Genomic DNA, 27,993 nt, shown 5'->3' on the forward strand with positions numbered 1-27,993 from the left:
TTGTTTGTACAATTTTATAAAATATGTATTAAATTATTAATGTTCAAATTTTGTGATTGATATTGTACAGTAAGTAGATTTTAATGACACTATACTACATTTGATCCATGGTAAGATATTATATTTTGTTTTCATTTATCAATAGTCGACATTTATGATTATTTACCACATTATTTAGCAGTAATTTTTTCTATGGTTTGGGTTGACAAAAAAAACCCAATTTCACATAATGTTTGTTGTCAGTATTATACACCAGCAACATTGCAAAGAAGGTAATGTACAGGGATTATACAGGGATATTTCATTTGTTTCTGGATAGTATCCAAATATTATTAGCTTTGAAAGTTTATAGTAAAACTATTTGTTGTTTTATATTATGGCTCAAACATTTTAACACATCTACCTACTGTTCCAAAGTAAACTTTTATTCAATTTATCTCTCTCTCTCTCAATGTTGAAGGCGGTAGACTATAAACGGCAGCGCTTAAGTTTCGGTTTGGATACAGGAGTTATAGGTGGCGCACTGTACAAGTTGATGTCATTTATTAGCAAATAGTAATTTCTATTCACGTCCTAATTTACAACCAATGTTAAAAAATAGTAAATCTACGTGTTATCACATGATGCTCTTTCATCCAATCTCTAGATGGTAAATGTTTGAGCCATGACATAATACTGTATGTATGTGATGCGTAATTAAAGTGTGTTATATTGTATATCAATAATTTCTCAAAACTACTAATAACTAAACCCATTTTTTTAATAGGATGGAAATACACTTGTCTCAGTTTTAGAAAGTAACGGGTGGATAGAGGAGCAAAGTAAAACTGAAATTTTAAACTTCTTAGAAGGTAAGTGAAGTTTTAATTATTGAAATTTTAGGATCAACTAGTTTTCATTACAAACGATAAAGATTTGATTTCTCATCAAGTGAAGAAGAATGTCCAGATAAAGAAAATTAACATTTATGATATATCATTCACAGGTTTATTATAGATTAAATAATTCAGTAAGATAGTAGTATACATGGAAGTTGTGATATGTTGCAAGATGTAAATTATTTTGCTATAAATACGATAAAAATAACACAAAAACGCAAACTTTAAAATTCCTTGTAAATAAAAATATTAAATAAATCATTTTTCAAATCAAATCAATCTCTTTATTCAATACATCAAAACAGTACACATAACAAAAATAAAGAGATTTTAATGATGATGATGATGATGATTTTAAGATGAAAGGGACCTTCAATAAACCTCAAGGGGCTTTTGATAGGAGGCTTCACTTTAAACTAGTTACAATAATCGGACGGGGGACATGCATTGTTAAGGAATATTTGAACTTTATTAATTGCACATAAATGTAAAATGTAGATTTTTTTTTTTTAAATCTAATCTATTTTATATATAATGCTATGTACAATTGATATTCACATTCAAGGCAAACAATTTACGATAGGAGAAGATAAATATTGAATATAAAAATCTAATTTTCTTGTTAAATCCCAGTTTTTGTTTCCACAATGGATGAATTTCCTTCACACATTTTAAATAATAATTCGTCTTCTTCGAGGAGCTGAATCACCGGATTTTCAGCGTGCCGTGCGTACCAGGTTACTACCGTAAATGATGGCGCTTAATTTAAAGTTCTTAGTAGATATAGCTCTATTATCTATTAGCCTTATAAGTTATCCCCTTAATAGATATAGCTCTATTACCTATTAAGCACCTACTAATAAGTAGATTTTAGGTAGATTTTAGATAGTTCCTAATAGGTTTTACCTCATTAGCATAATTCAAAACCCCCACTAATAGTGTTAGATAGATTTTTCACTATTTTCAATCTGTGAGTAACACAGTTGTATGCATCTATCTATTGTCTACTTACAATAGCTATACAATGGGCTACCAGCAACCTATTAATATACATAAACAAACTGATAATAGCCAGTAACTTTTAATAAGCTATCTATTTTATACAATAGATAGATATGGACTACCAGATAGCTATTAGAAATCTATGAGTATCATATCTATCTACTTATTATAGCTATACAAGATAATAATAGCCAGTAACTGTTAATAAGCTATCTATTTTATACAATAGATAGATATGGACTACCAGATAGCTATTAGAAATCTATGAGTATCATATCTATCTATCTACTGTCTACTTATTATAGCTATACAAGACTACCAATGACCTATCAATAGACTATAAAGAAACTGATAATAGCCAGTTAAATATTAATCAACTATCTATTTTATAGCTGGGAAGTAGTCGTTCCATCGTTGACTCATTCAGTTAAAATCCTTAGTAGTCGAGATAAAAAGGTCTACTAAAAAACTACTGAAAATAGAGCTATTTCTACTTAAGTCTACTTAAATTCTACTAATTTTTTTACTATGGGTAAAACCAATAGACAAATTCAAACTCCTCCTTCCCACATTTGCATTCGAGGAAAACAATTTACGATAGGAGGAGATAAATATTGAATATAAAAATAAAACATTTTCTTGTTAATCCCATTTTTTGTTTCCACAATGAATGAATTTTCTTCACACATTTTTAAGCCAGCTTAAGAATACTAATTTTCTGTATGTAAAATTAAGCATCATACATGTGTTATTCTAAACACCAAGTCCCACAAAGCATAACCAAGATCTACCAAGTGTATAAAGAACAGTGCCTTTATTTAATTGGTTACTGGTCATAAAACAGAATATAAATAAAAACATTTAAAAAGTTCAAGGCATCTATATATAAATTATGGTTAATTCTGACATAGGCGAGCACAATGCAAAAACTTCGGTACAAATCTCCGCCTTGGATACCTACCTTATCTATCCGAGATGTACCGTGAAACGTAGATTTGATAACATTAGTGTGCACGCCGACGCTATTGTTCCATATTTATATCTTAGGAAGATATTATAAAGAGTTTTTTAACAACATTTATGATTTCAACATTAGATTTTCCTCTCAATTTCAATTCTTCCCGGTCAAAGTAATTTCCGGGTTTAAGATAAGTTCACCTTACAACAACCTTCAAATATTTTCTCTCTTTTAAACACAAGGGAGCAGTTAAAATAATAGATTTGACCCTAAAGGTGACTGGAAACAGGCACTTTCCATCAATCAATACAGTGTCCCTTTGGAAGACGAAAAAAAAATCAGATAGTAGGAGTGCAGCTTAAGTTGGCCATTAGTCATAGCCATTTCAGTTTTTTGTTTATTTTAAAACATACCACGCGCGTGTGTGAAGGTACAGTAGTTAAATTATACTGCAAATTAATAAAGATCAAATTAAATATACGTCATAAAGATTGAATCAGAATATATTGTGGGGAATAGTATTATAAAATTACATAGGGAGATTTGATGATAAGACATTTTTCGAGTGAAATCCCGATAGCTGAGTTTTATTGAGGAAGCTTGCAGGAATAACTGTAGGCTATCTTCCTGTGTCCCGTTAGGACCGAGATGTCTGCTTGCAAGCCGAAATGTCTTCTTTCTTGGGCCCACTCTGTTACGGCAGTTTCAAAAGATGATTAAATTAAATAATGTATTAATAATTATTAGGATGGTATTCATTTGAATAAATGCCTCTCCAATAAAACAACACAATTTGAAAAATAACATTTGTTATTCTTTTTTACCACTTTTCATATCTACTGTATTAGAGGATTTCATTTGATTATAAATGTTACCATATTAGTCCAGATCCCTATGTATTTTCGTGTGCAGATCATGGGGAAAGTGTAAACATTGTGTTTTATGAATATTTGAATCATGCTGGTTATAAAAACCCATGTTGTCAAATTTCTAAAATTCATCTTTGACCTCTGACCTCAATTTGAATGTTTTGACCCATTGAAAACAAAATGGTCAAATCTTTGCAACGCTTAGAATAGATGAAATAATTTTAGTTTATATTCGTTCTAATGGAAAAGTTTGTCCAAAAATGGCTGGAAGTATGATTTGTGGCATATTTGACCTTTGACCTACATATCATATAACTCCGTAACTAATAGTTGGACAAACTTTAAATAGGGCTCAAATTAATCTGAAGGTATATGTTTCTATTCAGTCTAATAAGAACTTTTTCAAGAAAATGACCCGAAATATTTTTATTGACCTTTGACCTGTACTGGTAGTACACATTTCTGTAATCTCAAAAACTATTGGCCGTAAAATGGTTGTTTTTGTGAAATGGTTCAAAAAATTCACATTTATATGTTGTATAATAACAACATTTTATAGAAATGTAAAATAATTCTATTTATGATCACTAACTTTGTAATTTATTAACATCACTAGCATTTGTTATAATATTAAAATGTGTTATATTTGCTGATTTTAAGCACTTCACATGAATTTATCAGAATTAGGCCAAATAAAAAAATATACTTGTTAAGCGTCACACCCTCATAAATTTTCAGGGGCGGGGGGACGGTTTTTTTTTTTTTTTTTTTTACTTTTTATAGAGGTATATTTTTGCGCGGTGGACGTTTTGGCCCACTTTTTTTAGGACGAAACGTCAAACTTTTAAAATGCGAAACAGAACAAAATTGACTATGTATGAAATATTATTGCTTATGACAAAATTGAGTTTTGTATTGTTTATATCCAGACGTAATTAAAACATTAAATTTAATTGCCACCAAGCGAAATTGTAGGCCCTAGGCTAACTAATCCGTCCAAGCTGCTACCCCCACCTCACTCATCGGCCATCCGCCGTCTCTCGCTCGACTCATCTATCCAGGAAATTCCCTATCGCGAGAAGCATGATTTGGTCTCAATAATACTAAATAGTGGGCTGATTTATAGTTTGAAAACAGCTTACGGCATTTCTTAAGTGAATTTTTGTTCAAAGTATTCATTCTTCTTTGATGAATCCTTTGCCAATTGCTGTGTAAACCAGTATTTAAAGTTGTGATGCAAAAAGTGTATGTAATTATTCCACAGGTAAACCAGGCATAAGGAAACCCATCGCCCAACAGGACCTCGTGGTGTGCCGATCTCGAGCGCGAGATCATCGTAAACAAAATTGGTAGAGTCCATTATGTATGGGGTGTTTCCTATTTACGAACCTATAAAAAAACGCGCTTCGACCACTGTGTAGGCAAAATATTTATTTCGTTAAATCCCTAAATTGATAATCGCGTATTCTGTAATCACGTGACTGATGATGTAATTCTCAGTGACCTACTAAATGCACATGATTTAATGTGTTGGGGAAAAAGCTTGCTGTTTACCACATTACATGATTCACGGTGCTATTCGCGTTTCCTTGACGTAAATCGGCGGCGTGTAAATGAAACAATTGTTTTCACCAAATTGCCGTTGTTGACATAGAGCGATCGGCGGCTAGCGTTGTCTAAGCTAAAAAGTACGTATTTTTCAAAAATTACATTAGCCTAACAAACATTTGCTAGTTTTGAAATTTTCAAATAGCAATTATGAAGAATCTACTAGCAAAATGCTAGTTTGCTAGCGTGAATTTCGAGCCCTACTCTGGAGCTGGGCCGGGCCGCTGAACTTTCCGTTGTATATCGGTAAAAAAAAAATAAAAATAAAAAGAGAGGCGGCTGGATAATCAGGAGCGGGCGGTGACGCTTAACAAGTATGTTTTTTTATTTGGCCTTATGTGTAATTTAATATAAAGTTTATTTTTTTTTTATATAAAGAAAATTTAATTATCTATCAAATAAGACTATTTTCAAATTATTATGACTAAAACTTAAAGCCCCATTCCCTACGTTTTTTAGATCTAATTTAAGATCACAAACTATATTTAATGTAAAAATAATACTATATGGTCCTATTGCGATAACTTTTTTCGTCTTTAAACGGTTAAAAATGTGAAAAATAAATCGATTTTAATAATTATAGCGGCCCGCTATAAATCCCAAAATGCATTGCGCGCGGATTGATATTGTTGTTTTTCACCTGTAATTCGCCCACTTTTCGATCGATCGTGAAGCCAAAACAAATGGAAGACTCCTAACTTTTCAGCGAAAATACCGGGTTTCCCCCAATTTGTATCAACGGAGTCTGGCAAAAATAGAAAGATAATTAATGCAGCAACTATACAGGCTAGGTATATAGCTAGCGTACGATGTTCGTACGTTACCGATGTTTACCAGCTAGGCCTACAAAACTAAGCCTAGCTAGGCTAGGCCTGAGACCGTCCACGAGAGGTCGATCGCCGCGAGCTACTTAGGTAGTGCATTGTTTCTCACTTTTTATCATAATTTACCATAAAACGTACATTTAAGACAAGGAAAGACATGGTTTAATGTTTTTAAAGTGATATATATGTATTATTTTCCAAAAAACGTCCAAAATTGCAGGGAAGGGGTCTTTAATTAGATACAGGCAAAAAGTGTATTTTTACTTGTGTGAACAGCGCCCTCAATCTTCATTTTTTTCCCAAAAATACCACATACCATACATGAGTTAAGGGATTCACTTTCACCTACTTAAGGAAAACACTTAATTTAAGGGTAAAACTTAAGGGTAAAAACAATCATAAATATTCATGAGTTGTCCCATTGTCCAATCACAGAGGATTTAATTCCCCTATGGTCCAATCACTTTCCTCTCTAAAACTAATTTGCATATTTAAAAAAAGATTAAGGGGTTGGGGGGACGGGGAGGATGAAGAGAAAAATGTATAGACAATGGTAGTCAAAACAAAAACAAATGAATATTAAACCTAGACTAATGTGTATGAGGATCAAGAAAAATAGGTCTAGCCTAGATGCTACTAACAAACCAACATTCTGTGTAGGCCTAAACCTGTCTGTATTGAGGCATATGCATCCTAGGCTGGTTACTGGGCAGACCAACAGGGGGCCTAGCGTCTCTACCTAGCCTACTAGAATGGGGCTAATTTCTATTACAACGAAATGGGAAGCCATCTTCCACAAAAATAATGGCAGTCAAAACAAACAAATAAATCAATATATAGGCATAGACTAATTTGTATGGGTGGGGATCAGCAGAAAAAGGTCTAGATGCTACTCAAACCAAACATGAATCCTAGGCCGGTTAGTGGGCAGACCAACAGGGGGCCTAGCATCTCTACCTAGCCTAGACTGGGGCCATCTACAAGTAGGCATAGTACTCGCACATACAGAATCGTCAGCACAACCAAGGTACTGAATAGTTAAGGGAACTTTTAAGGGACCACCTCTGAGGTCCCTTAAAAGTTAAGGGGAAAATAGACCAAGTTAAGGGTTTCCCTTAACCTTAAACCCTTTGTGAATACCACTTAAGTGAAACCCTTAATAATAATATTTTCTTGATTTAAGGGAAATCCTTAGGATTTAAGGGAAATATCTCACTTAAGTGTGATTGGTGAATACGGCCACTGGACTATATTATTAAAACTAAAAAATTTAACATCCCTCGAATAAGCACCTCCCTCAAATGACCTCCGCCTCCCCAAAGGGCCCTACCAAACAATAAAAACTATACTTTAAAATGTTATTAATCATCTAAAACACTGTGAAACAAAGTAGTTTAGTTTTACGAATGTCAAGCATTTTCAATAATGGTAACCGACAGAAAACGTATAAGGAGAACATTATCATTCCGAGAACCATCGTCTACACTTCCTAGAGGGGGAGCGAGCGAAGCGAGCTCACCCTCTAGTATTAAAAACTTACGATAGGTGGTCAATAATTCCTACTGCCAAATTCTGAATCATACCAGTTATTCATTTCAGGATTACTTTATTTTCACTTTACACAGTGAAACCATCCTAATCAACCGTATGGTGCTAGAAATGATTTAGATTCAGGATCTCTGTCAAAAATCGTTGCATAACGCCTATATGTTTGGATGAGTTTGAGTTCACACAATTTTTAGGACATAATTAATAACTGTAGTTGTTAACTGTATACATTTTAGTTTAAAAAAATACATTATTATTATAGTATATCCAGAATGAATGAGGTTTACCATTTTCATGTATAGTCGATTGCTTGTACACAGTCACCCACAAGCTTTTATATAACCTTATACCATTGAAAAAGTTTAAAGATACCATATGACAATTCAAGAGTTTTGCCAAGCTGTGACTTTTAATATAGTGTTTTTTTATGAAAATATGTAATATGTAATATTTTTGTTTGGGTATTTTTTTAGATTTACCAAGTACTGTTGATGAGCAATTTCAAACACAATTTCAGAAACCGACAAGTGACGAACAGAAAACAAAACTTCTTAAGCCAGAGAGTGGTGAGTTTAAGAATCATAAGAGCTGCTGTATGTTGTATGATTGTATCTATATATAATTTAACACAATTGTGATTAAAATGGGATTTCAGTAAGGAGAGAATTAGACGCTAATGTTATTTAAAAAAAGCATTATTTCTGAGCGGTACTGTAAAAAGGCGAAAAGTGTGCAACTAATAACAAATGGAGAGATTTTATTTATCATAAATAAAACAAACAGTTGATTGTTTCCATCCAAAATACTGTAATAATGGAATGGAGCTAGTTTGCAGATTTATGTGGCATGCTTGATTGATGATTTTTTTTTTTTTTTACTTTATTTACTCCAGATGTTTTAAAAATCTATTAAAATCTTGATTCAATTTTCAGATATTCCATGTGATATTGCTGCTCGTGAATTAGAGTATCAGGAAGCTTACAAGGAAGCTTTGAAAGGAGGATCTGTCGCAGTCAATCTTGGAATGCTTAAGGTGATTGGACAGGAAGGAGTGGGTAAAACATGCCTCATAAATGCCTGTCTTGGAAAGATGTAAGTAGTTGGACAGTAAAATTGACATTACAAAATACATGTAGGTACTGCCTAATTATAACAATAATAGATAATAGAATTAAATTTTAACATTGTTTTGTAATTTTAAATGAAAGATCATTTTAATTGTTGACTAAATAACTGATTTAAAATGTGTATTTTATAAATAAAGACTATTGAAATAGTAACTACTGGTATCTATAATTAAAAAGAGAAAATTGAATTTTACAGCACTAAAAATGAATGACATTCATTGTTGGTTTCAAATTATTATATTATTATTATATGTATCTCAGATTTGAGGAAGAACATAAAGTTACAGATGGCATAGCAGTGATAAGGACTGTAAGCACAACATGGAAAGAGGCTAAAGCTGATAGTGGTAAACATGAATACAAATTAGCATATTACTCTTCCCATCATCATAGTCAATGTAACAATATTTATCTTTGATCTCATTATCATAGACACAAACAGGCCCACAATGAAACTGAGATGTTGAATAGAATTCAATAAATGCATACAACTGTAGTATGATGTCAACAGTCATATTTTCACATACATACAGCAATTGTTACTCCATGATCCCTTAACACACAAGCTATTGTTTGTTGATGTACTGTAATTTTACATTAATTAATCAATCAGTTAAAATATTGTCACCTATCAATGTATCTGCTGTAATAATATGTGCAAATGTCTTTTTTCTCTACAGGTAATCCTTTAAAACAGTATACAAAAATGGTCACTGACAAATTGAGAGAAAAGAAAACTGTAAACGTATGTCAATACTAGCGTAATAAAAACATAATATAAATAAAGTATCACCTACAGGACTATTTCAAACCAGTCACTTAGGCTTTCTTTCTAAATGAATCAATGAGGCATTATGAGCAGCTATTTCATTTTTTTTGCTTCAATCCTTTTAAAATTTACTAAAAAAATTTATTTGGTTTTGCTTTTGAGAGTAAACAATATTAGTTTTCTCTTATATTAAATTGTAAACAATACTGTATTTAACTTTGAATAAACATTTATTTCATTTTTATATCCATATATTGTTTTTGTTTTATGTGTCAGATTGACATGAAACCACCTGTAGATGATGATGATAATAATGACAACAATGATGGTGGTATTGTTGTTGACTACAATAACGATGACAACAATGATGGTATGTAAACATTTATTTCTTTTTAATATCCATTTATTTTATGTGTAGATTGACATGAAACCACCTACAGATGATGATGGTATTGTTGTTGATGACAACAATGATGATTACAAAACTGATGACAACAATGATTACAACAATGATGGTATGTAACTTTCCCTTAAATTCTAATTATTATTACATTTTTGTAGTAAAAGCACTAATAAATAAGTTGCAATCATCAGCTTGCAATTTCTGTCATATTAAACATCTATTGTCCCCAAAAAACATGAAAAATAAAGATTATTAAAATCAGACTTTGAATAGATTATTTTGTAGTTAATCACTTCTGTAGAAAAAAAAGGAAACAACTAAGGTTTTCACTTATAAAATAACAAAATAAATGGTTAAATTTTACCAAATACCCATTGACTGGCAGTCAATTTGACTTTTTTTTTTCAATCCAATTTTTAGTCGCGTGGAAGCGACTCTATAGTTCACTATGTCGGTTGGTCGGTCTGTCTGTCTGTCTGTCTGTCTGTCGGTCTGTCTGTCGGTCTGTCTGTCTGTCTGTCGGTCCGGTATCACTATGCGTTTTATCGCTTTATGACCTTATCTTGATATCAGTTTAATCTAGCTAAATCAATTTTTCACAGAATATTCCTTATGGCCAGGAATCGATGTGGTTATGATTTCACGGTGCGCAATAAAAAATTACGCGGTCTACGCACGATTTAACGAAATCACGTTTGTAATCATATCTTAACAACCATGAATCACAATTAAATAAAATTTGGTACTCATAAATTTCAGGGCATAAATCATCATATGGCAATACAATTACGTGCGTAGCGCATGTAACGCATGCGTACGCGCGCCTAAAATTTTCAAAATTTATTTTCGATGAAATAAGAGTACGTTTCAGGCAATTTTAAGCGTTTACAAAATTGCCATGAGTGCGCAGATTTTTGCGCGCGCACTGCGCGTTAAATGTTATTGCGCACTCTTTTTGCCCGATTTCTGTTTTCTTGACTTACTTTTCAACTCGAAATTACGTTATACGAGCACGTCAAAAGTGACAGGCTACGCACGTGTAAATTAAAAAAATATAAATGTTTTTAAACATTTCAACATTTTTAAACATGTTCAGTAATTTCGGTCAGTATAGTTCACTATGTCGGTCGGTCCGTCTGTCTGTCGGTCGGTCTGTCTGTCTGTCGGTCTGTTTGTCTGTCGGTCCGGTATCACTATGCATTGTAGCACGCGACTTAATGGCTGTTGGCCTTGTTTTTATAGTGGATAACTATTAGGTGACATTAAAATGGCATATTAAAAAAAAAAATTGTAACCATTATTTTTTCAGGAGGACGATACATCTTTAAATTCATAGTTATATAAAGTTAGATTTTCCAATTTAATGTAACTAAAGAAGTATAAAATTATGTTATCAGATTCATAACTTAGAGGCAACCTATCTGTGTAACAATTATGGTGACCGTAATTTGGAGAAAACAAAGCGTCCTACTCCTAGACATAGTCTACAGACGCTGTACACGCAGGCTTGGTGGGCATGTTTCCTAGTTAGGAAAGTTAAAAAAACACCTAATTAAAAACTTAGAAGAGGCTTACAAAGATGCTTATTTTTTTTATGAATCTAGAAGAATCAAAGTGAATTCACAGTCCTGGTGACCGTCCCGGGGCGAAAGCTCATTATGATGATAATGAAGACAACTATACTCATAGCAACTTTTTAACTGAGTCACTGAATACTATGTTGACTTAAAATGTTAAAATAATGATGCTTGTTACGCCGTTTGTGGAATGACCAAAACACTTGTTTTCGCTACAGGTACTGATACAGCTACTCAAGCTATTCCATTTGATACAGATCAACAATTAGATAAAGATGTAATCAAGGAAGTTAAGGAAAATAAGGAGACTTTGAAAGAAACATTCAACATCTGGGACCATGGGGGACAATTAATCTACCATGGTCTACATCGGGTAAGTAGGTTTCTGTATAGACTAACATGATTGTATGGCCATTCAGTAATTGCAAACCTCTTTCCATGGTACTTCATAGTAATATATAATATTTTAATATTAGATTCTTGTCATTTCATTGGAGGATTGTGGGTCACATGATATTCAATAGACATACTATTAAACTTTTAAGTCAGATTACATATTCTTATGTTACACAGTGAGCAACCGAAACATGGGATGCAAGAATAGACTGCGTGTTAAAAAATCAATCTGTATTGTCACGTCTATAATTGTTCTACTCAGCGTCCATTCCTGTCTTCTTGAATAGTTTAGGCCTTGGCCTTGGCCTAGCCTCTTGTTAAAAGTATAACACACCTACTATAATTGTTTGCCTTCTGCCTTCTTGAATAGTTTAGGCCTTGGCCTAGCCTCTTGTTGATGTTTATGTATAATACATCTACTTTTAACAAGAGGCTAGGCCATTGAAAAGGCAGAACTCTAATTTTAGAGAGGGAGTAAAACAATTGGCAACATACAGCACACACTACTGGTTAATGAAACGTGATCAGTCAACAACAGCCTCTTGAAGAGTGTGTGGTTAAATGTTCACTGTGAAAATATGCGCAAAACAAAGTTGCAGTACTGGCACACATACCTGTATAATGACATTGCACTCTTGATGACATCATTAGGGGAGTAATAGAACATTTATTTATATCATGTGACCCATAATCCTCCAATCAAATAAAAATAATCTACTTTGGGGTGTTATAATATACAAATAATGAATGTTTATGAGTGCAATGTATTGAAAAATAATTTCATGTGATAACAGTAGAACATTTCATCTTTCACTAATGAATTTTTTGTTTCATTGCATGAATATAAAATATTCATTATTTGTATATTATCCATGACTAATGTTAATATTAAACATTTTCAGTAAGTTTTCGCCACATTAATTATCAAAGAATTTGTATATGAAAGTCTTTATTATATATCAAGGTCCACATACAATTTAAAATAATATTTGTTATGTTGTCAGAAGGCCTTAAAGAATATTAATTAGTCAATATCTGAATATTTTTGCAGATGTTCATAACACTACAAGCACTATACATTGTTGTGTTTGATCTCAGTAAACCATTGGATGATCTTGCTACTTTCATTGATTCAACTGAAGTAAGTGTTTCTAGATGCAATAAGGCATTGAGATTGAACAAATCTTCTAATTTATAAGAACATGCATTTTATGCATTAAAAACAGTTCCAAATAAGATGTAGTAATGAATGCTTTCAAAAACTAACCATTTCAAGTTTCACTGTGATTAAGTGTTTTCATAATTTTTTTTATACAGGAAACATCTAGACATCATTGGACCAATCTCCAGTTCATATTATCTTACATCCTGTCAGTTTATTCTCATAGTCGTATTGTGGAAGAAGATGAAGAGAATGAAGTTGACAAACCAACTATCCTTATTGTGGGTACACATAAGGGTAAGCTTGGTAAGACTGAAAAACAGCAAAATGATGAGGTTAATACTTCTTTTGTTTCTATATTATTATAAATAGCCACAACCAAAGATACATTGCAGTTGTAAATGTTTTTAAATATGTATTACTTAAAATAAATTACAAAATTGACACATTCTTATTATGATATAGGTGTAAACTGTTATTAAAATTATTTACAAACAGGCAGAAAAGGCGTTTAAAATTATTCAAGATGTGCTTAAAACAAAACCATATGGAAATCATGTCTACCACAAATATTTTGCCATTGAAAACAGCCAACCAACAACAGATAAGAGCTTTAGTGATCTCAAACAAGTTATTGATGAACTTATGAAAGCTTTAGAAAAGCCTTTTCCTTTAAAGTGGATGCGTTTTCGATGTGATCTACATGATCTAAGAGGAAAAAAACACCCCTCTTTTTCTTTGTGTCCTTTAGAAGAGGTAAATGTTATTTGTTTTGTTTTTGTTCTTTTTTTTCAGAAAAGAACATTTTGGGAAATATTAAGTCGCAATATATCTATCAAGTATCTAAAAAAAAAAAATTTATGTTTCCAAATATAAGTACCCTTTAATTAAAAAATGTCTATAGATAATTAGATTACTATATCCAAAACCATATTTTCATCTCAGATATTTGCTGCCATTGTTTTATTTATAAATTGTGTGTTTGAAAATAATAAGGTAATTAGCCATTGAAATTCAATATTTAAAACTATTTTTTCATGTATTACCCACATGTTACAAAAACTGAATATTATTTCATTTTTTTTTTATTCTGAATAATACTAATTATTATTTCTTTTAGATCAAAATTCTGAAAAGTAAGAATGGTATTGTTGAAAAAGAAAAATACAAATCAGTCCTGCTTAACTTCCTGTACGATCTTGGTGAAATTGTTTACATGCCTGACAACAAATTACTAAGGAATAAAGTCGTGCTAGATCCGTTGAGGCTGGTTGAAATTGTCACCAAATTTGTAACTGTGGTTCCCCCAAAATATCCCGTAAGTAGACTCATGTAATGTCTTGAATTGTAAAAACGTGTTGCCGTAGTATAATTACTCCTGTTCTGTGTAATTTATTATTCCTTATAGCAAAGAGTTTGCCTTTAGTAATATTTGATAGAGATGCTTAACATTTTCTATAGATAAAAAAAAGTCATTTGTAATTTATTGTAATTTTTTTACAAGTTTTAATTATTTCACTTTTAATATTCTGCTTTCAATCTATTATAATTGAAGCACTATAAAAGTGAATAGCAAACTAACTTGGAGTAATTTCACAGTTTAACCCTTTCACTGCGTGTATTACCGGGTATAAACATGTCGTTGATCTCCATATAACCATCATTACCGAGTACACTATATTTTTGATAAACTTAAATATATTTGCAATGTTTTAAAACTATTTTCCTGCACTACATGCAACCTCTATATTTTTTAATATCGTCGTATCGTACCATTTTCTTACTCCAAACGGTAGACCAACCTTTTACCCACCTCAAAAATATTTACAAAATTATCTCATTTAGTAGGTTTTTGCAATTTATTAAAAATCACCTGTCTCTCAATGTTATGCACAGTGAAAGGGTTAAACCACGATACTGTATTATACCAACACATGGTTCATCCATATTCTAAATGCTTACTGTATCTATTGCCGTCATCCTCACAACTGTTATAAACACAAAATACGATGCATAATTGATAGTTGGTGTTTTTTTTAGTCCGCTAAATTTAGAAGATCTTTTGATAAGCTTGACAAAGGCATACTGGAAGAAGACTTGTTGCGAAAATTATGGAAAGATAGTAAAGTTGATGACGAAAAGAATTTTGAGTTCCTTGTAGCACTGATGATTCAATTCGGTTTTATATGTGAGAGAAAGACAACCAGTAGCCAAGATGTGGCAAGTACATCTATAGTAGGTTATGTTTCTTTAATCTTTCATTTGATGCATGTAAGATTTGGAATAAAAAGTATTATTCTAATAGTTTGGATTTAAATGTTGAGACAAAGTTTGAATAAACTTTCTAGTGAAAATGGCTAAATGATAGAGTATCTTTAGTTTGTTTAAAGTAATCTAAATGGCATCGTTACGAATTAACAATTTCAGAAATCAGTTGGAAAACGATCCTTTTTTGTACCACTGCGACTTGCTATCAAGACAAGTCAAGTGAGACAAGTACCTGATGATTCACAATCTATCAGCAGACCTATCTATTACGACTTTGAGGGATATCTGCCAGACGTATTGTTTCCATATTTAATTATTGAATTCCTTAACAAATTTCAAAAGGAAGGAGTTAACCCAATACTCGCATGTAATTATGCAGAACTTTACCTCGACGAAAATCATCATGTGACTTTGTCTATTGACAAATTTATTACTAAGAATGATGAGCGAAAGTTCTTGTTAAAGGTAATATATAATCTCAAATGTTCAATAAATATCACTAAATTATGAAAGTTAAATATTGTTGCTTAGTCTTTCCCTGATCTGTCATGTCAGAATCTACTTTAAATGCATATAAAACTAAAACTAAATTCTGATAACAAAACATTACATCTATTTTTACTTTCTAGATGGCTATTAAAAGAACAGATTCTTTTGATGAAACGAGTAAAGAGGAGCCTTCAGCTGAAGCATGTAAATTGGTATGTATCTATACCAGTTACGTTCTCTATCTATTTGGAGGTAGTTTATGAAAATACACATAGAAAGTTTTCTCCTCAATTTTTTGTCAGGTTTGCTTGATGTCTGAAAATTTCTGCATATACTGATTTTAAAAACCAATTACATATTACTTTCCAACATTGCATTGTATAGTATAATAATGAATGTTTATGAGATGGATGGTAAGAATATTTTATGAGTTGAAAGATTGACTGCACTATTTTTAACAAAGCAGAGCCGAAAATAGAGCAGTCAATGAATAACATATTCTCTCCATTCAAAGAATACAAAACATTCATTATTTATTTTATAACACACCTATTTTTTATTAAATTTATCCATCGTAAATCAGTGACGAATGTTAGGCCCGGGAAGCTAGGTCATTTAAAAAGGCGGTGATCCAACTTTGGACACGGAGTAGAACCGTAAACAGCGTAAACAAATTACATCCATGTTCTCTTTTATTTTTGTAATTGAATTGTAAGTAATTTTAATATGTATCTGCCTATTAAAAGATTTATTCCCAATCAAGTTTTCAGATTTACACCATAAATCTAAAAACATTGCCTGCCTCACATTACATAAAATGTCTAACTTTGTAAGCTACTGCACCATTGATGTGTTAAATTCAATTAAATTCAAATCAACATTAAATTTATATCTTTAGGTTTTGTCAACAGTTGAGAAGTCATTCGAGCAATCTAAAGATGGTGGTAGAAGAGGGATTCCATTCAAGAGATGCATTCCTTGTCGGTGTAGTGATCAATTAGACAAAAAGCATTTTCAAATTCTTAAAGATTTCCAATGCAGGAAGTTTACGTGCACAGAAACTGGCAAGTCTGTTACGATGGATGTCACATGTTACAAGCGGCTGTTTGGAGGTAAGAGTCATTAAATTTATTTATTTTTATTAAGTACATTTTCATTAATACACTACTTTCTTCATGAAGGACTCTCACTCATCCCTAGAGCACAGGAAACTGAAAAACAAAAGGCTATTTCTGTTCTATAAACAATTTGTGACCTATTTCTGCAAAAAAGTGACATGTTTAAATAATTATAGAATAGAGAAAGAGGATACTGTACCTTATTTGAAAATAGACATATTTGATAATACTCTTCCAGTAGTAGTACAACAATCATTATTGATAATCTATACATTGTTACAACATGCTGCTATTAGCTGTGATATCTTCATTCCTCTTACCAGTAGTAGTACTATCAAAATCATTATTGATAATCTATACATTGTTACAACATGCTGCTATTAGCTGTGATATCTTCATTCCTCTTACCAGTAGTAGTACTATCAGAATCATTATTGATAATCTATACATTGTTACAACATGCTGCTATTAGCTGTGATATCTTCATTCTTCTTACCAGTAGTAGTACTATCAAAATCATTATTGATAATCTATACATTGTTACAACATGCTGCTATTAGCTGTGATATCTTCATTCCTCTTACCAGTAGTAGTACTATCAGAATCATTATTGATAATCTATACATTGTTACAACATGCTGATATTAGCTGTGATATCTTCATTCCTCTTTCCAGTAGTAGTACTATCAGAATCATTATTGATAATCTATACATTGTTACAACATGCTGCTATTAGCGGTGATATCTTCATTCCTCTTCCAGTAATAGTACTATCAGAATCATTATTGATAATCTATACATTGTTACAACATGCTGCTATTAGCTGTGATATCTTCACTCCTCTTACCAGTAGTAGTACTATCAGAATCATTATTGATAATCTATACATTGTTACAACATGCTGCTATTAGCTGTGATATCTTCACTCCTCTTACCAGTAGTAGTACTATCAAAATCATTATTGATAATCTATACATTGTTACAACATGCTGCTATTAGCTGTGATATCTTCATTCCTCTTACCAGTAGTAGTACTATCAGAATCATTATTGATAATCTATACATTGTTACAACATGCTACTATTAGCTGTGATATCTTCATTCCTCTTACCAGTAGTAGTACTATCAGAATCATTATTGATAATCTATACATTGTTACAACATGCTGATATTAGCTGTGATATCTTCATTCCTCTTACCACTAGTAGTACTATCAGAATCATTATTGATAATCTATACATTGTTACAACATGCTGCTATTAGCTGTGATATCTTCATTCCTCTTAGTCTTACCAGTAGTAGTACTATCAGAATCATTATTGATAATCTATACATTGTTACAACATGCTGCTATTAGCTGTGATATATTCATTCCTCTTACAAGTAGTAGTACTATCAGAATCATTATTGATAATCTATACATTGTTACAACATGCTGCTATTAGCTGTGATATATTCATTCCTCTTACAAGTAGTAGTACTATCAGAATCATTATTGATAATCTATACATTGTTACAACATGCTGCTATTAGCTGTGATCTTCATTCTTCTTACCAGTAGTAGTACTATCAGAATCATTATTGATAATCTATACATTGTTACAGCATGGTGCTATTAGCTGTCATATCTTCAGTTCTCTTACCAGTAGTAGTTCTAGTAGAATCACATGATGTAATCACACCCCACTAAAAAAAAGTACAAATGATCAATGTTATTATAGGATAATATCCTGTTGAAGTCTAAAATTATATTTGAAAACCAGAACTTCTAAGTCTGTACTCTACACTCTTTAATATAATTGAGACAATCCCCAAATCATTTCCTTTTGTTATGTTCTGTAGCAATAATGTCACTCGGCAGTGACAATACCTGCTAAATGTGGTGTTCACAAAAGTAAATTGTTGCCTATATAACAACAGTTACACTTGTGATAACATGCTCTGTCATAGCTTGCATCCTAGCATATAGTATTGAATGAATTATTGTTTTATCATTATTTCATTTGTTACAGCTGATGATGTTGGGACATCTGGTTCAAATCAAGGTATGTTAAATTTACTATAAATAATATTTGGATAATACTATTACTCTACTAATTTCCTTAAGAAGAACTCCCTCTCACCATTTTTAGAGAGAATCATTATTTTAAACTTTTTTGTGTGTACTTATATATTGATGGTATCATACTCATTTTTCCATTCCAGAAATCTCAGAGAATGAATTCCTGCAACTGTTAACTGATACAGCAGCATGGTTTGATGGACTTGGATATCTCAAAATATTGAAAGTTTTATACAAAGACCATCTTTCAAAATCGAATGTAGAGGTGGAAAGAGCTAGAAGTGTTTGGGATCTGCTACAGGATTTAAGAGCCTCAGGAAGTTTGGGTCCATCAAACCTTACTATTCTATATGACACAATAACAGTAACCAAACAATTTGGCTTCCAGTCAAACGTTGAGAATCAACCTCCAGAAAATATTAAGGATCATGTAGTATCAATGTTGACACCTTTCAGACAGAAGGTTTATCAACTGGGAGTAAAACTTACGAAGGATGAAGTATCAACACTTGCCAGGTTATTTAACAATATATTGGTAAAGACATATCAAGACAGCTGGAGTATGATTATGGATTTTGAACATAGAGGGATCATTGATAAGGATTTCACAAAGTTGGTTGAGTTTCTTAAAGTTTTAGAACAAAATGGAATGACAAAAGCTAGGAAGATTTTCATTGATGGTTGGTTGGTTTATTTGTTTTTAGTTCATCATCATGGTTCATTGTTAAAACATATAGTACATACTGTAGTGCACTACAATCAAGTAAAAGTACTGTAACAAATTAAACATTTTAGGATTCAAATTATTATGATGTCCCTGTTTGTCTGTCTGCTGTTATGGTTGATTAAGGATATCAACCAACATTCGGTTAAATGGCAATTAGGCTGAATTGAATGACAAGTTAGTAAAATAACAATAATATGCTCAATGAGTCCAATGGAAAATGAGCTGAACTGAAACGTATGTGTGTATTCCATGCTATTATCCCTATCAATCAGATTGACCCAAACCTTTGGAACATAATAATAATCTGCATTTTAAATTTGTGAATGCCTCTCAATTCCTACAAAGCCCAGCATACCATTTGAGGGTCAAAAGACCGACTCTGGGGCTGATTCAGATCTTTACTATTGCAAGAGGATCATTAAGTTGTATAAGAAAGCCACAGGTTGACAGCGTACCCATCACCACCTCCATGCCAATTAATGCACCCGGACACTTCATAAACTTGAGTTTAGATTATGTGACTTCTGCCTATCCCATTAATAACTTACTGAAACTAGAGAATGCAAAACTCCACCTACAATATAATTTTCCTACACATTAAAATCTCTCCCTGAGAAAAGTGGTTTTGTTTTTTCAGCAAGGTAATTTGGCCTAATTGCACTGCATAACAAATTAATGTGAATTTTCCATGGTTGAAATCCTGCCTCAAATTGGGCTGAAGAAGGGAGTCTTTTTTAATCATTTCTTTTTTTTTAAATCATTTGACCCTGCCTGTTCAAAATTGAATTACATTATGATGGATAATTTTGGCCAAATTTCAGTTTAAAAGTGTGGCCTGGCAGGATATATAAAGAAAACATTTATAGTAGGTTGTGACCTTGACCTTTCACGGAAGCATCCACCTACGCAGAATGAAAAAAAAAAAACAAGAAGTCAACAAGTAGTCTACATAATTAGATTTATTCTAAATAAGTCTTAAGTATATATGTCTTCTGGTATAGGTATGTCTTCTGGTGCAGGTATGTCTTCTGGTGCAGGCGCGTCTTCTGGTGCAGGTGTGTCTTCTGGTGCAGGTGTGTCTTCTGGTGCAGGTGTGTCTTCTGGTGCAGGTGTGTCTTCTGGTGCAGGTGTGTCTTCTGGTGCAGGTGTGTCTTCAGGTGCAGGTGTGTCTTCTGGTGCAGGTGTGTCTTCTGGTGCAGGTGTGTCTTCTGGTGCAGGTGTGTCTTCTGGTGCAGGTGTGTCTTCTGGTGCAGGCGCGTCTTCTGGTGCAGGTGTGTCTTCTGGTGCAGGTGTGTCTTCTGGTGCAGGTGTGTCTTCTGGTGCAGGTGTGTCTTCTGGTGCAGGTGTGTCTTCTGGTGCAGGTGTGTCTTCAGGTGCAGGTCTTTCGTCTGACACAGGTGAATGTCAAGGTAACTATCAAGGCACTAGAGCAACACTCTACAGCAAAAAAATATATTATTGTTGATATTTAGCCAGGAGTTTTTGTATACAATATTAAAATAGACTAGAAATCTTTATTACCATTCTATGCTAAGTGATTGTAGTTGTTTATCTAGGGTGTAATCTAAATTGATTAAAATCTATATTTATCAGGCAACCTTAAAATAAATAAATAAATAAAGTTTTTCTTTGACTTTCTCCAAATCTATTCCATTCATTTCTTTTTCAGGTAGACATTATACATTAATCCTGTTTGTTGCTTATTGTTCACACAATATCAGCTTAGATAATTAAACTTTCCAAAATGTTATCACAAATGTTCGTTTAAAGTTTATATGAATGTTTCTATGTAATAGTCAGCAGTTATCGTATAGCATATACTTAAAGACGTATTGTCCCCCAAAAACATGAAAAATGAAGATTAATTAAATCAGACTTTGAATAGGTTATTATGTAGTTTTAAAAAAGTAAATCACTTCCGAAGAAAAAAAACGGGAAAAAATAATGTTTTCACTTATAAAATAACATGATAAATGGTTAAATTCAACCAAAAATCCATTGGCTGGCAGCCAATTTGACCATTTTTTGCTTTAACTTCCAGTTTTTTCAGGTAAATAATTTTGTTTTCGATCCAATTTTTGGTCAAAGTCAATAACTATTAGTGACATTAAAATGGCATATTCAACAACAAAAATTTAAAAAAAATATTTTCAGGGGGACAATACATCTTTAAATCAACAAACATCCAAACTATTTATTTTTTATTTAATCAAATTTATTTAATTTTAACATAATATTAAATGTTTTAGGTTTAACTGTGTTCATACTTTATTAAGGGTTAGGGTGTTTAATTGTTTAATTATTTCTCACCATATCTATTACTTAATGAGCTTACTTTGTTGTTATTTCAGGTATGCATCATGGCGGGTAAGTATTTTCCACATATGTACTGTTATTTGATCAAATTAATTTTGTTAATAAATTGGCACTTTGTGTGTGTGATTTACAGAATACATTAAACTTTTATTTTCATTTCATTTATTTTGCCATATAGAATGTATAAAAAAACAATTAAAAGAAAACAAAATCAATAAAAAAGAAAAAGGTTACTCTCTGCCTCCCCACAAAGGCCGACAGGATTACCAAAAGCATAAGTAAACACTGTCTAGTGGCTCTTGTCAAGGTCAATACAGGGCTGGTGCTAATCAACTAAAGCATGTTTTCTAGTCTACGTTATTCAATTTCAACACGAAAGCAATCAAATTGAAAGAAACAACAATTTTAATGTTAATACTTTATTAGAATTTTAATTATTTAATTGTACCTTGTTATTTCTAGTCAAAAGGAAAAGAGACGTTGCAAGTTGTTATAAGGTATAGTATTTAACTTTAAATTTGAATTTGTTTCTAAAGTCATGCATTTTTTTTTGCATTGTTTTTCTATTCAAAGACTAATGTAATTTCAAAATATAAGAAATCATTTGTCTTTTTTCCTTTTACAAAACCTATAAATGCTTTTTGTTGTAGTCATTTGCAGTATTTTAAAACAACTTAGACAAAATAGAAATCACTCAAGAATATTAGTCATTTACAGTATTTTAAAACAACTTAGACAAAATAGAAAGCACTCAAGAATATTAGTCATTTACAGTATTTTAAAACAACTTAGACAAAATAGAAAGCAATCAAGAATATTAGTCATTTGCAGTATTTTAAAACAACTTAGACAAAATAGAAAGCACTCAAGAATATTAGTCATTTACAGTATTTTAAAACAACTTAGACAAAATAGAAAGCACTCAAGAATATTAGTCATTTGTAGTATTTTAAAACAACTTAGACAAAATAGAAAGCAATCAAGAATATTAGTCATTTGCAGTATTTTAAAACAACTTAGACAAAATAGAAAGCACTCAAGAATATTAGTCATTTGCAGTATTTTAAAACAACTTAGACAAAATAGAAATCACTCAAGAATATTAGTCATTTGCAGTATTTTAAAACAACTTAGACAAAATAGAAAGCACTCAAGAATATTAGTCATTTGCAGTATTTTAAAACAACTTAGACAAAATAGAAAGCACTCAAGAATATTAGTCATTTGTAGTATTTTAAAACAACTTAGACAAAATAGAAAGCAATCAAGAATATTAGTCATTTGCAGTATTTTAAAACAACTTAGACAAAATAGAAAGCACTCAAGAATATTAGTCATTTACAGTATTTTAAAACAACTTAGACAAAATAGAAAGCAATCAAGAATATTAGTCATTTGCAGTATTTTAAAACAACTTAGACAAAATAGAAAGCACTCAAGAATATTAGTCATTTGCAGTATTTTAAAACAACTTAGACAAAATAGAAAGCACTCAAGAATATTAGTCATTTGCAGTATTTTAAAACAACTTAGACAAAATAGAAAGCACTCAAGAATATTAGTCATTTGCAGTATTTTAAAACAACTTAGACAAAATAGAAAGCACTCAAGAATATTAGTCATTTGCAGTATTTTAAAACAACTTAGACAAAATAGAAATCACTCAAGAATATTAGTCATTTGCAGTATTTTAAAACAGCTTAGACAAAATAGAAAGCAATCAAGAATATTAGTCATTTGCAGTATTTTAAAACAACTTAGACAAAATAGAAAGCACTCAAGAATATTAGTCATTTGCAGTATTTTAAAACAACTTAGACAAAATAGAAATCACTCAAGAATATTAGTCATTTGCAGTATTTTAAAACAACTTAGACAAAATAGAAAGCACTCAAGAATATTAGTCATTTGCAGTATTTTAAAACAACTTAGACAAAATAGAAAGCAATCAAGAATATTAGTCATTTGCAGTATTTTAAAACAACTTAGACAAAATAGAAAGCACTCAAGAATATTAGTCATTTGCAGTATTTTAAAACAACTTAGACAAAATAGAAAGCACTCAAGAATATTAGTCATTTGCAGTATTTTAAAACAACTTAGACAAAATAGAAATCACTCAAGAATATTAGTCATTTGTAGTATTTTAAAACAACTTAGACAAAATAGAAAGCAATCAAGAATATTAGTCATTTGCAGTATTTTAAAACAACTTAGACAAAATAGAAATCACTCAAGAATATTAGTCATTTACAGTATTTTAAAACAACTTAGACAAAATAGAAAGCACTCAAGAATATTAGTCATTTGCAGTATTTTAAAACAACTTAGACAAAATAGAAAGCACTCAAGAATATTAGTCATTTGCAGTATTTTAAAACAACTTAGACAAAATAGAAAGCACTCAAGAATATTAGTCATTTGTAGTATTTTAAAACAACTTAGACAAAATAGAAAGCAATCAAGAATATTAGTCATTTGCAGTATTTTAAAACAACTTAGACAAAATAGAAAGCACTCAAGAATATTAGTCATTTACAGTATTTTAAAACAACTTAGACAAAATAGAAATCACTCAAGAATATTAGTCATTTGCAGTATTTTAAAACAACTTAGACAAAATAGAAAGCACTCAAGAATATTAGTCATTTGCAGTATTTTAAAACAACTTAGACAAAATAGAAAGCACTCAAGAATATTAGTCATTTGCAGTATTTTAAAACAACTTAGACAAAATAGAAAGCACTCAAGAATATTAGTCATTTGCAGTATTTTAAAACAACTTAGACAAAATAGAAAGCAATCAAGAATATTAGTCATTTGCAGTATTTTAAAACAACTTAGACAAAATAGAAAGCACTCAAGAATATTAGTCATTTGCAGTATTTTAAAACAACTTAGACAAAATAGAAAGCAATCAAGAATATTAGTCATTTGCAGTATTTTAAAACAACTTAGACAAAATAGAAAGCACTCAAGAATATTAGTCATTTGCAGTATTTTAAAACAACTTTAAATGAAAGCACTCAAGAATATTAGTCATTTGCAGTATTTTAAAACAACTTTAAATGAAAGCAATCAAGAATATTAGTCATTTGCAGTATTTTAAAACAACTTAGACAAAATAGAAAGCACTCAAGAATATTAGTCATTTACAGTATTTTAAAACAACTTAGACAAAATAGAAAGCAATCAAGAATATTAGTCATTTGCAGTATTTTAAAACAACTTAGACAAAATAGAAAGCAATCAAGAATATTAGTCATTTGCAGTATTTTAAAACAACTTAGACAAAATAGAAAGCACTCAAGAATATTAGTCATTTGCAGTATTTTAAAACAACTTAGACAAAATAGAAATCACTCAAGAATATTAGTCATTTGCAGTATTTTAAAACAACTTAGACAAAATAGAAAGCACTCAAGAATATTAGTCATTTGCAGTATTTTAAAACAACTTAGACAAAATAGAAAGCAATCAAGAATATTAGTCATTTGCAGTATTTTAAAACAACTTAGACAAAATAGAAAGCACTCAAGAATATTAGTCATTTACAGTATTTTAAAACAACTTAGACAAAATAGAAAGCACTCAAGAATAATTATTAGTCATTTGCAGTATTTTAAAACAACTTAGACAAAATAGAAAGCAATCAAGAATATTAGTCATTTGCAGTATTTTAAAACAACTTAGACAAAATAGAAAGCACTCAAGAATAATTATTAGTCATTTGCAGTATTTTAAAACAACTTAGACAAAATAGAAAGTACTCAAGAATATTAGTCATTTGCAGTATTTTAAAACAACTTAGACAAAATAGAAAGCACTCAAGAATATTAGTCATTTGCAGTATTTTAAAACAACTTAGACAAAATAGAAAGCAATCAAGAATATTAGTCATTTGCAGTATTTTAAAACAACTTAGACAAAATAGAAAGCACTCAAGAATATTAGTCATTTACAGTATTTTAAAACAACTTAGACAAAATAGAAAGCACTCAAGAATAATTATTAGTCATTTGCAGTATTTTAAAACAACTTAGACAAAATAGAAAGCAATCAAGAATATTAGTCATTTGCAGTATTTTAAAACAACTTAGACAAAATAGAAAGCACTCAAGAATAATTATTAGTCATTTGCAGTATTTTAAAACAACTTAGACAAAATAGAAAGCACTCAAGAATATTAGTCATTTGCAGTATTTTAAAACAACTTAGACAAAATAGAAAGCACTCAAGAATATTAGTCATTTGCAGTATTTTAAAACAACTTAGACAAAATAGAAATCACTCAAGAATATTAGTCATTTGCAGTATTTTAAAACAACTTAGACAAAATAGAAAGCACTCAAGAATATTAGTCATTTGCAGTATTTTAAAACAACTTAGACAAAATAGAAAGCACTCAAGAATATTAGTCATTTGCAGTATTTTAAAACAACTTAGACAAAATAGAAAGCACTCAAGAATATTAGTCATTTGCAGTATTTTAAAACAACTTAGACAAAATAGAAAGCACTCAAGAATATTAGTCATTTGCAGTATTTTAAAACAACTTAGACAAAATAGAAAGCACTCAAGAATAATTATTAGTCATTTGCAGTATTTTAAAACAACTTAGACAAAATAGAAAGCAATCAAGAATATTAGTCATTTGCAGTATTTTAAAACAACTTAGACAAAATAGAAAGCACTCAAGAATAATTATTAGTCATTTGCAGTATTTTAAAACAACTTAGACAAAATAGAAAGCAATCAAGAATATTAGTCATTTGCAGTATTTTAAAACAACTTAGACAAAATAGAAAGCAATCAAGAATATTTTTTTAAAGATAGAATGTATGAAACATTTTTCTCTTTTAGATTACTGGTTGGTAGTTCCTATATATATGATGGATTAACTGCTGTTGGTGGCTGCAGTATCTGGTGTGTACATAAGAAAGTGACCAAGTCTCTTACTCAGTCAAAAAATGCAACAGATGACAGAAAAACAGTACACTCTTCACCAATCTAACAGTAGATTTCATACATTTTAAAGGCATTGTATGGATAATATCGAAGATAGATGTGAAATGATAAAGATGTGAAAGCCTATGGAAGTTTTGACACAATGACAAATGACTAAAGATCCAGGGAGTTATTGCCATCTAAGTCAAATTCACAATCCGCTACAATCCAGTCAGCTTTCTTAAAACAGAACTTTACAAATTTCAGTTTTTTACCGTTCCAAATTCTATTATTGATTTTATAAAAAGAATAAAAAAAGAAAATTAGACTTTTTAGTTTGCCTCAAGGAAATTGTGTAATTGACCAAAAAAGGACCAAAGAAAAAAGAAATCATTAAATGAAATAAAGTAGGTAATGCAATGCCAGTATTATGTATGTAAATAATATATCATGTTTGTTTAGCTTGACATGTCGTAATAGACAGTTGTCAACATATTGAAGCTGTAACTCAGTTGTCAATTGTGTACTCAATGCTGTAGCAGACAGTTGTCAACATATTGAAGCTGTAACTCAGTTGTCAATTGTGTACTCAATGCTGTAGTAAACAGTTGTCAACATATTGAAGCTGTAACTCAGTTGTCAATTGTGTACTCAATGCTGTAGTAGACAGTTGTCAACATATTGAAGCTGTAACTCAGTTGTCAATTGTGTACTCAATGCTGTACTAAACAGTTGTCAACATATTGAAGCTGTAACTCAGTTGTCAATTGTGTACTCAATGCTGTAGTAGACAGTTGTCAACATATTGAAGCTGTAACTCAGTTGTCAATTGTGTACTCAATGCTGTAGTAGACAGTTGTCAACATATTGAAGCTGTAACTCAGTTGTCAATTGTGTACTCAATGCTGTAGTAGACAGTTGTCAACATATTGAAGCTGTAACTCA

The 27,993-nt window shown here is 31.1% G+C and overlaps 1 protein-coding gene across 1 annotated transcript; it reads left to right on the top strand.

Moving 5' to 3' along the window:
* Positions 1–229: 229 nt before the first annotated feature.
* On the top strand, positions 230–27,991 carry LOC140047597 (uncharacterized). The gene is made up of 23 exons (XM_072092633.1): positions 230–277; positions 767–851; positions 8,161–8,253; positions 8,620–8,779; positions 9,076–9,161; positions 9,495–9,559; positions 9,860–9,911; positions 11,782–11,936; positions 13,011–13,100; positions 13,277–13,456; positions 13,620–13,877; positions 14,242–14,439; positions 15,162–15,356; positions 15,549–15,854; positions 16,019–16,090; positions 16,777–16,990; positions 19,009–19,041; positions 19,202–19,738; positions 20,787–20,986; positions 21,021–21,194; positions 22,137–22,152; positions 22,564–22,598; positions 26,965–27,991. Exons 1-23 carry the CDS (start codon positions 230–232, stop codon positions 26,977–26,979), a joined length of 3,267 nt encoding a protein of 1,088 aa, XP_071948734.1. The 3' UTR covers positions 26,980–27,991.
* The last annotated feature ends 2 nt before the right edge of the window (positions 27,992–27,993 follow it).

The sequence above is a fragment of the Antedon mediterranea genome, chromosome 4 (assembly GCF_964355755.1).
Source record: "Antedon mediterranea chromosome 4, ecAntMedi1.1, whole genome shotgun sequence".
Classification (NCBI taxonomy): domain Eukaryota; kingdom Metazoa; phylum Echinodermata; class Crinoidea; order Comatulida; family Antedonidae; genus Antedon; species Antedon mediterranea.

Excerpts from the sequence above, each read along its gene's own strand:
- LOC140047597 (XM_072092633.1), top strand. The coding sequence starts at position 230 with ATGTTTGTTGTCAGTATTATACACCAGCAACATTGCAAAGAAGGTAAT. Across the intron at positions 9,162-9,494 it reads AGAGGCTAAAGCTGATAGTG|GTAATCCTTTAAAACAGTAT; the intron begins GTAAACATGAAT and ends TTTTCTCTACAG. Across the intron at positions 15,855-16,018 it reads AGCGAAAGTTCTTGTTAAAG|ATGGCTATTAAAAGAACAGA; the intron begins GTAATATATAAT and ends TTTACTTTCTAG.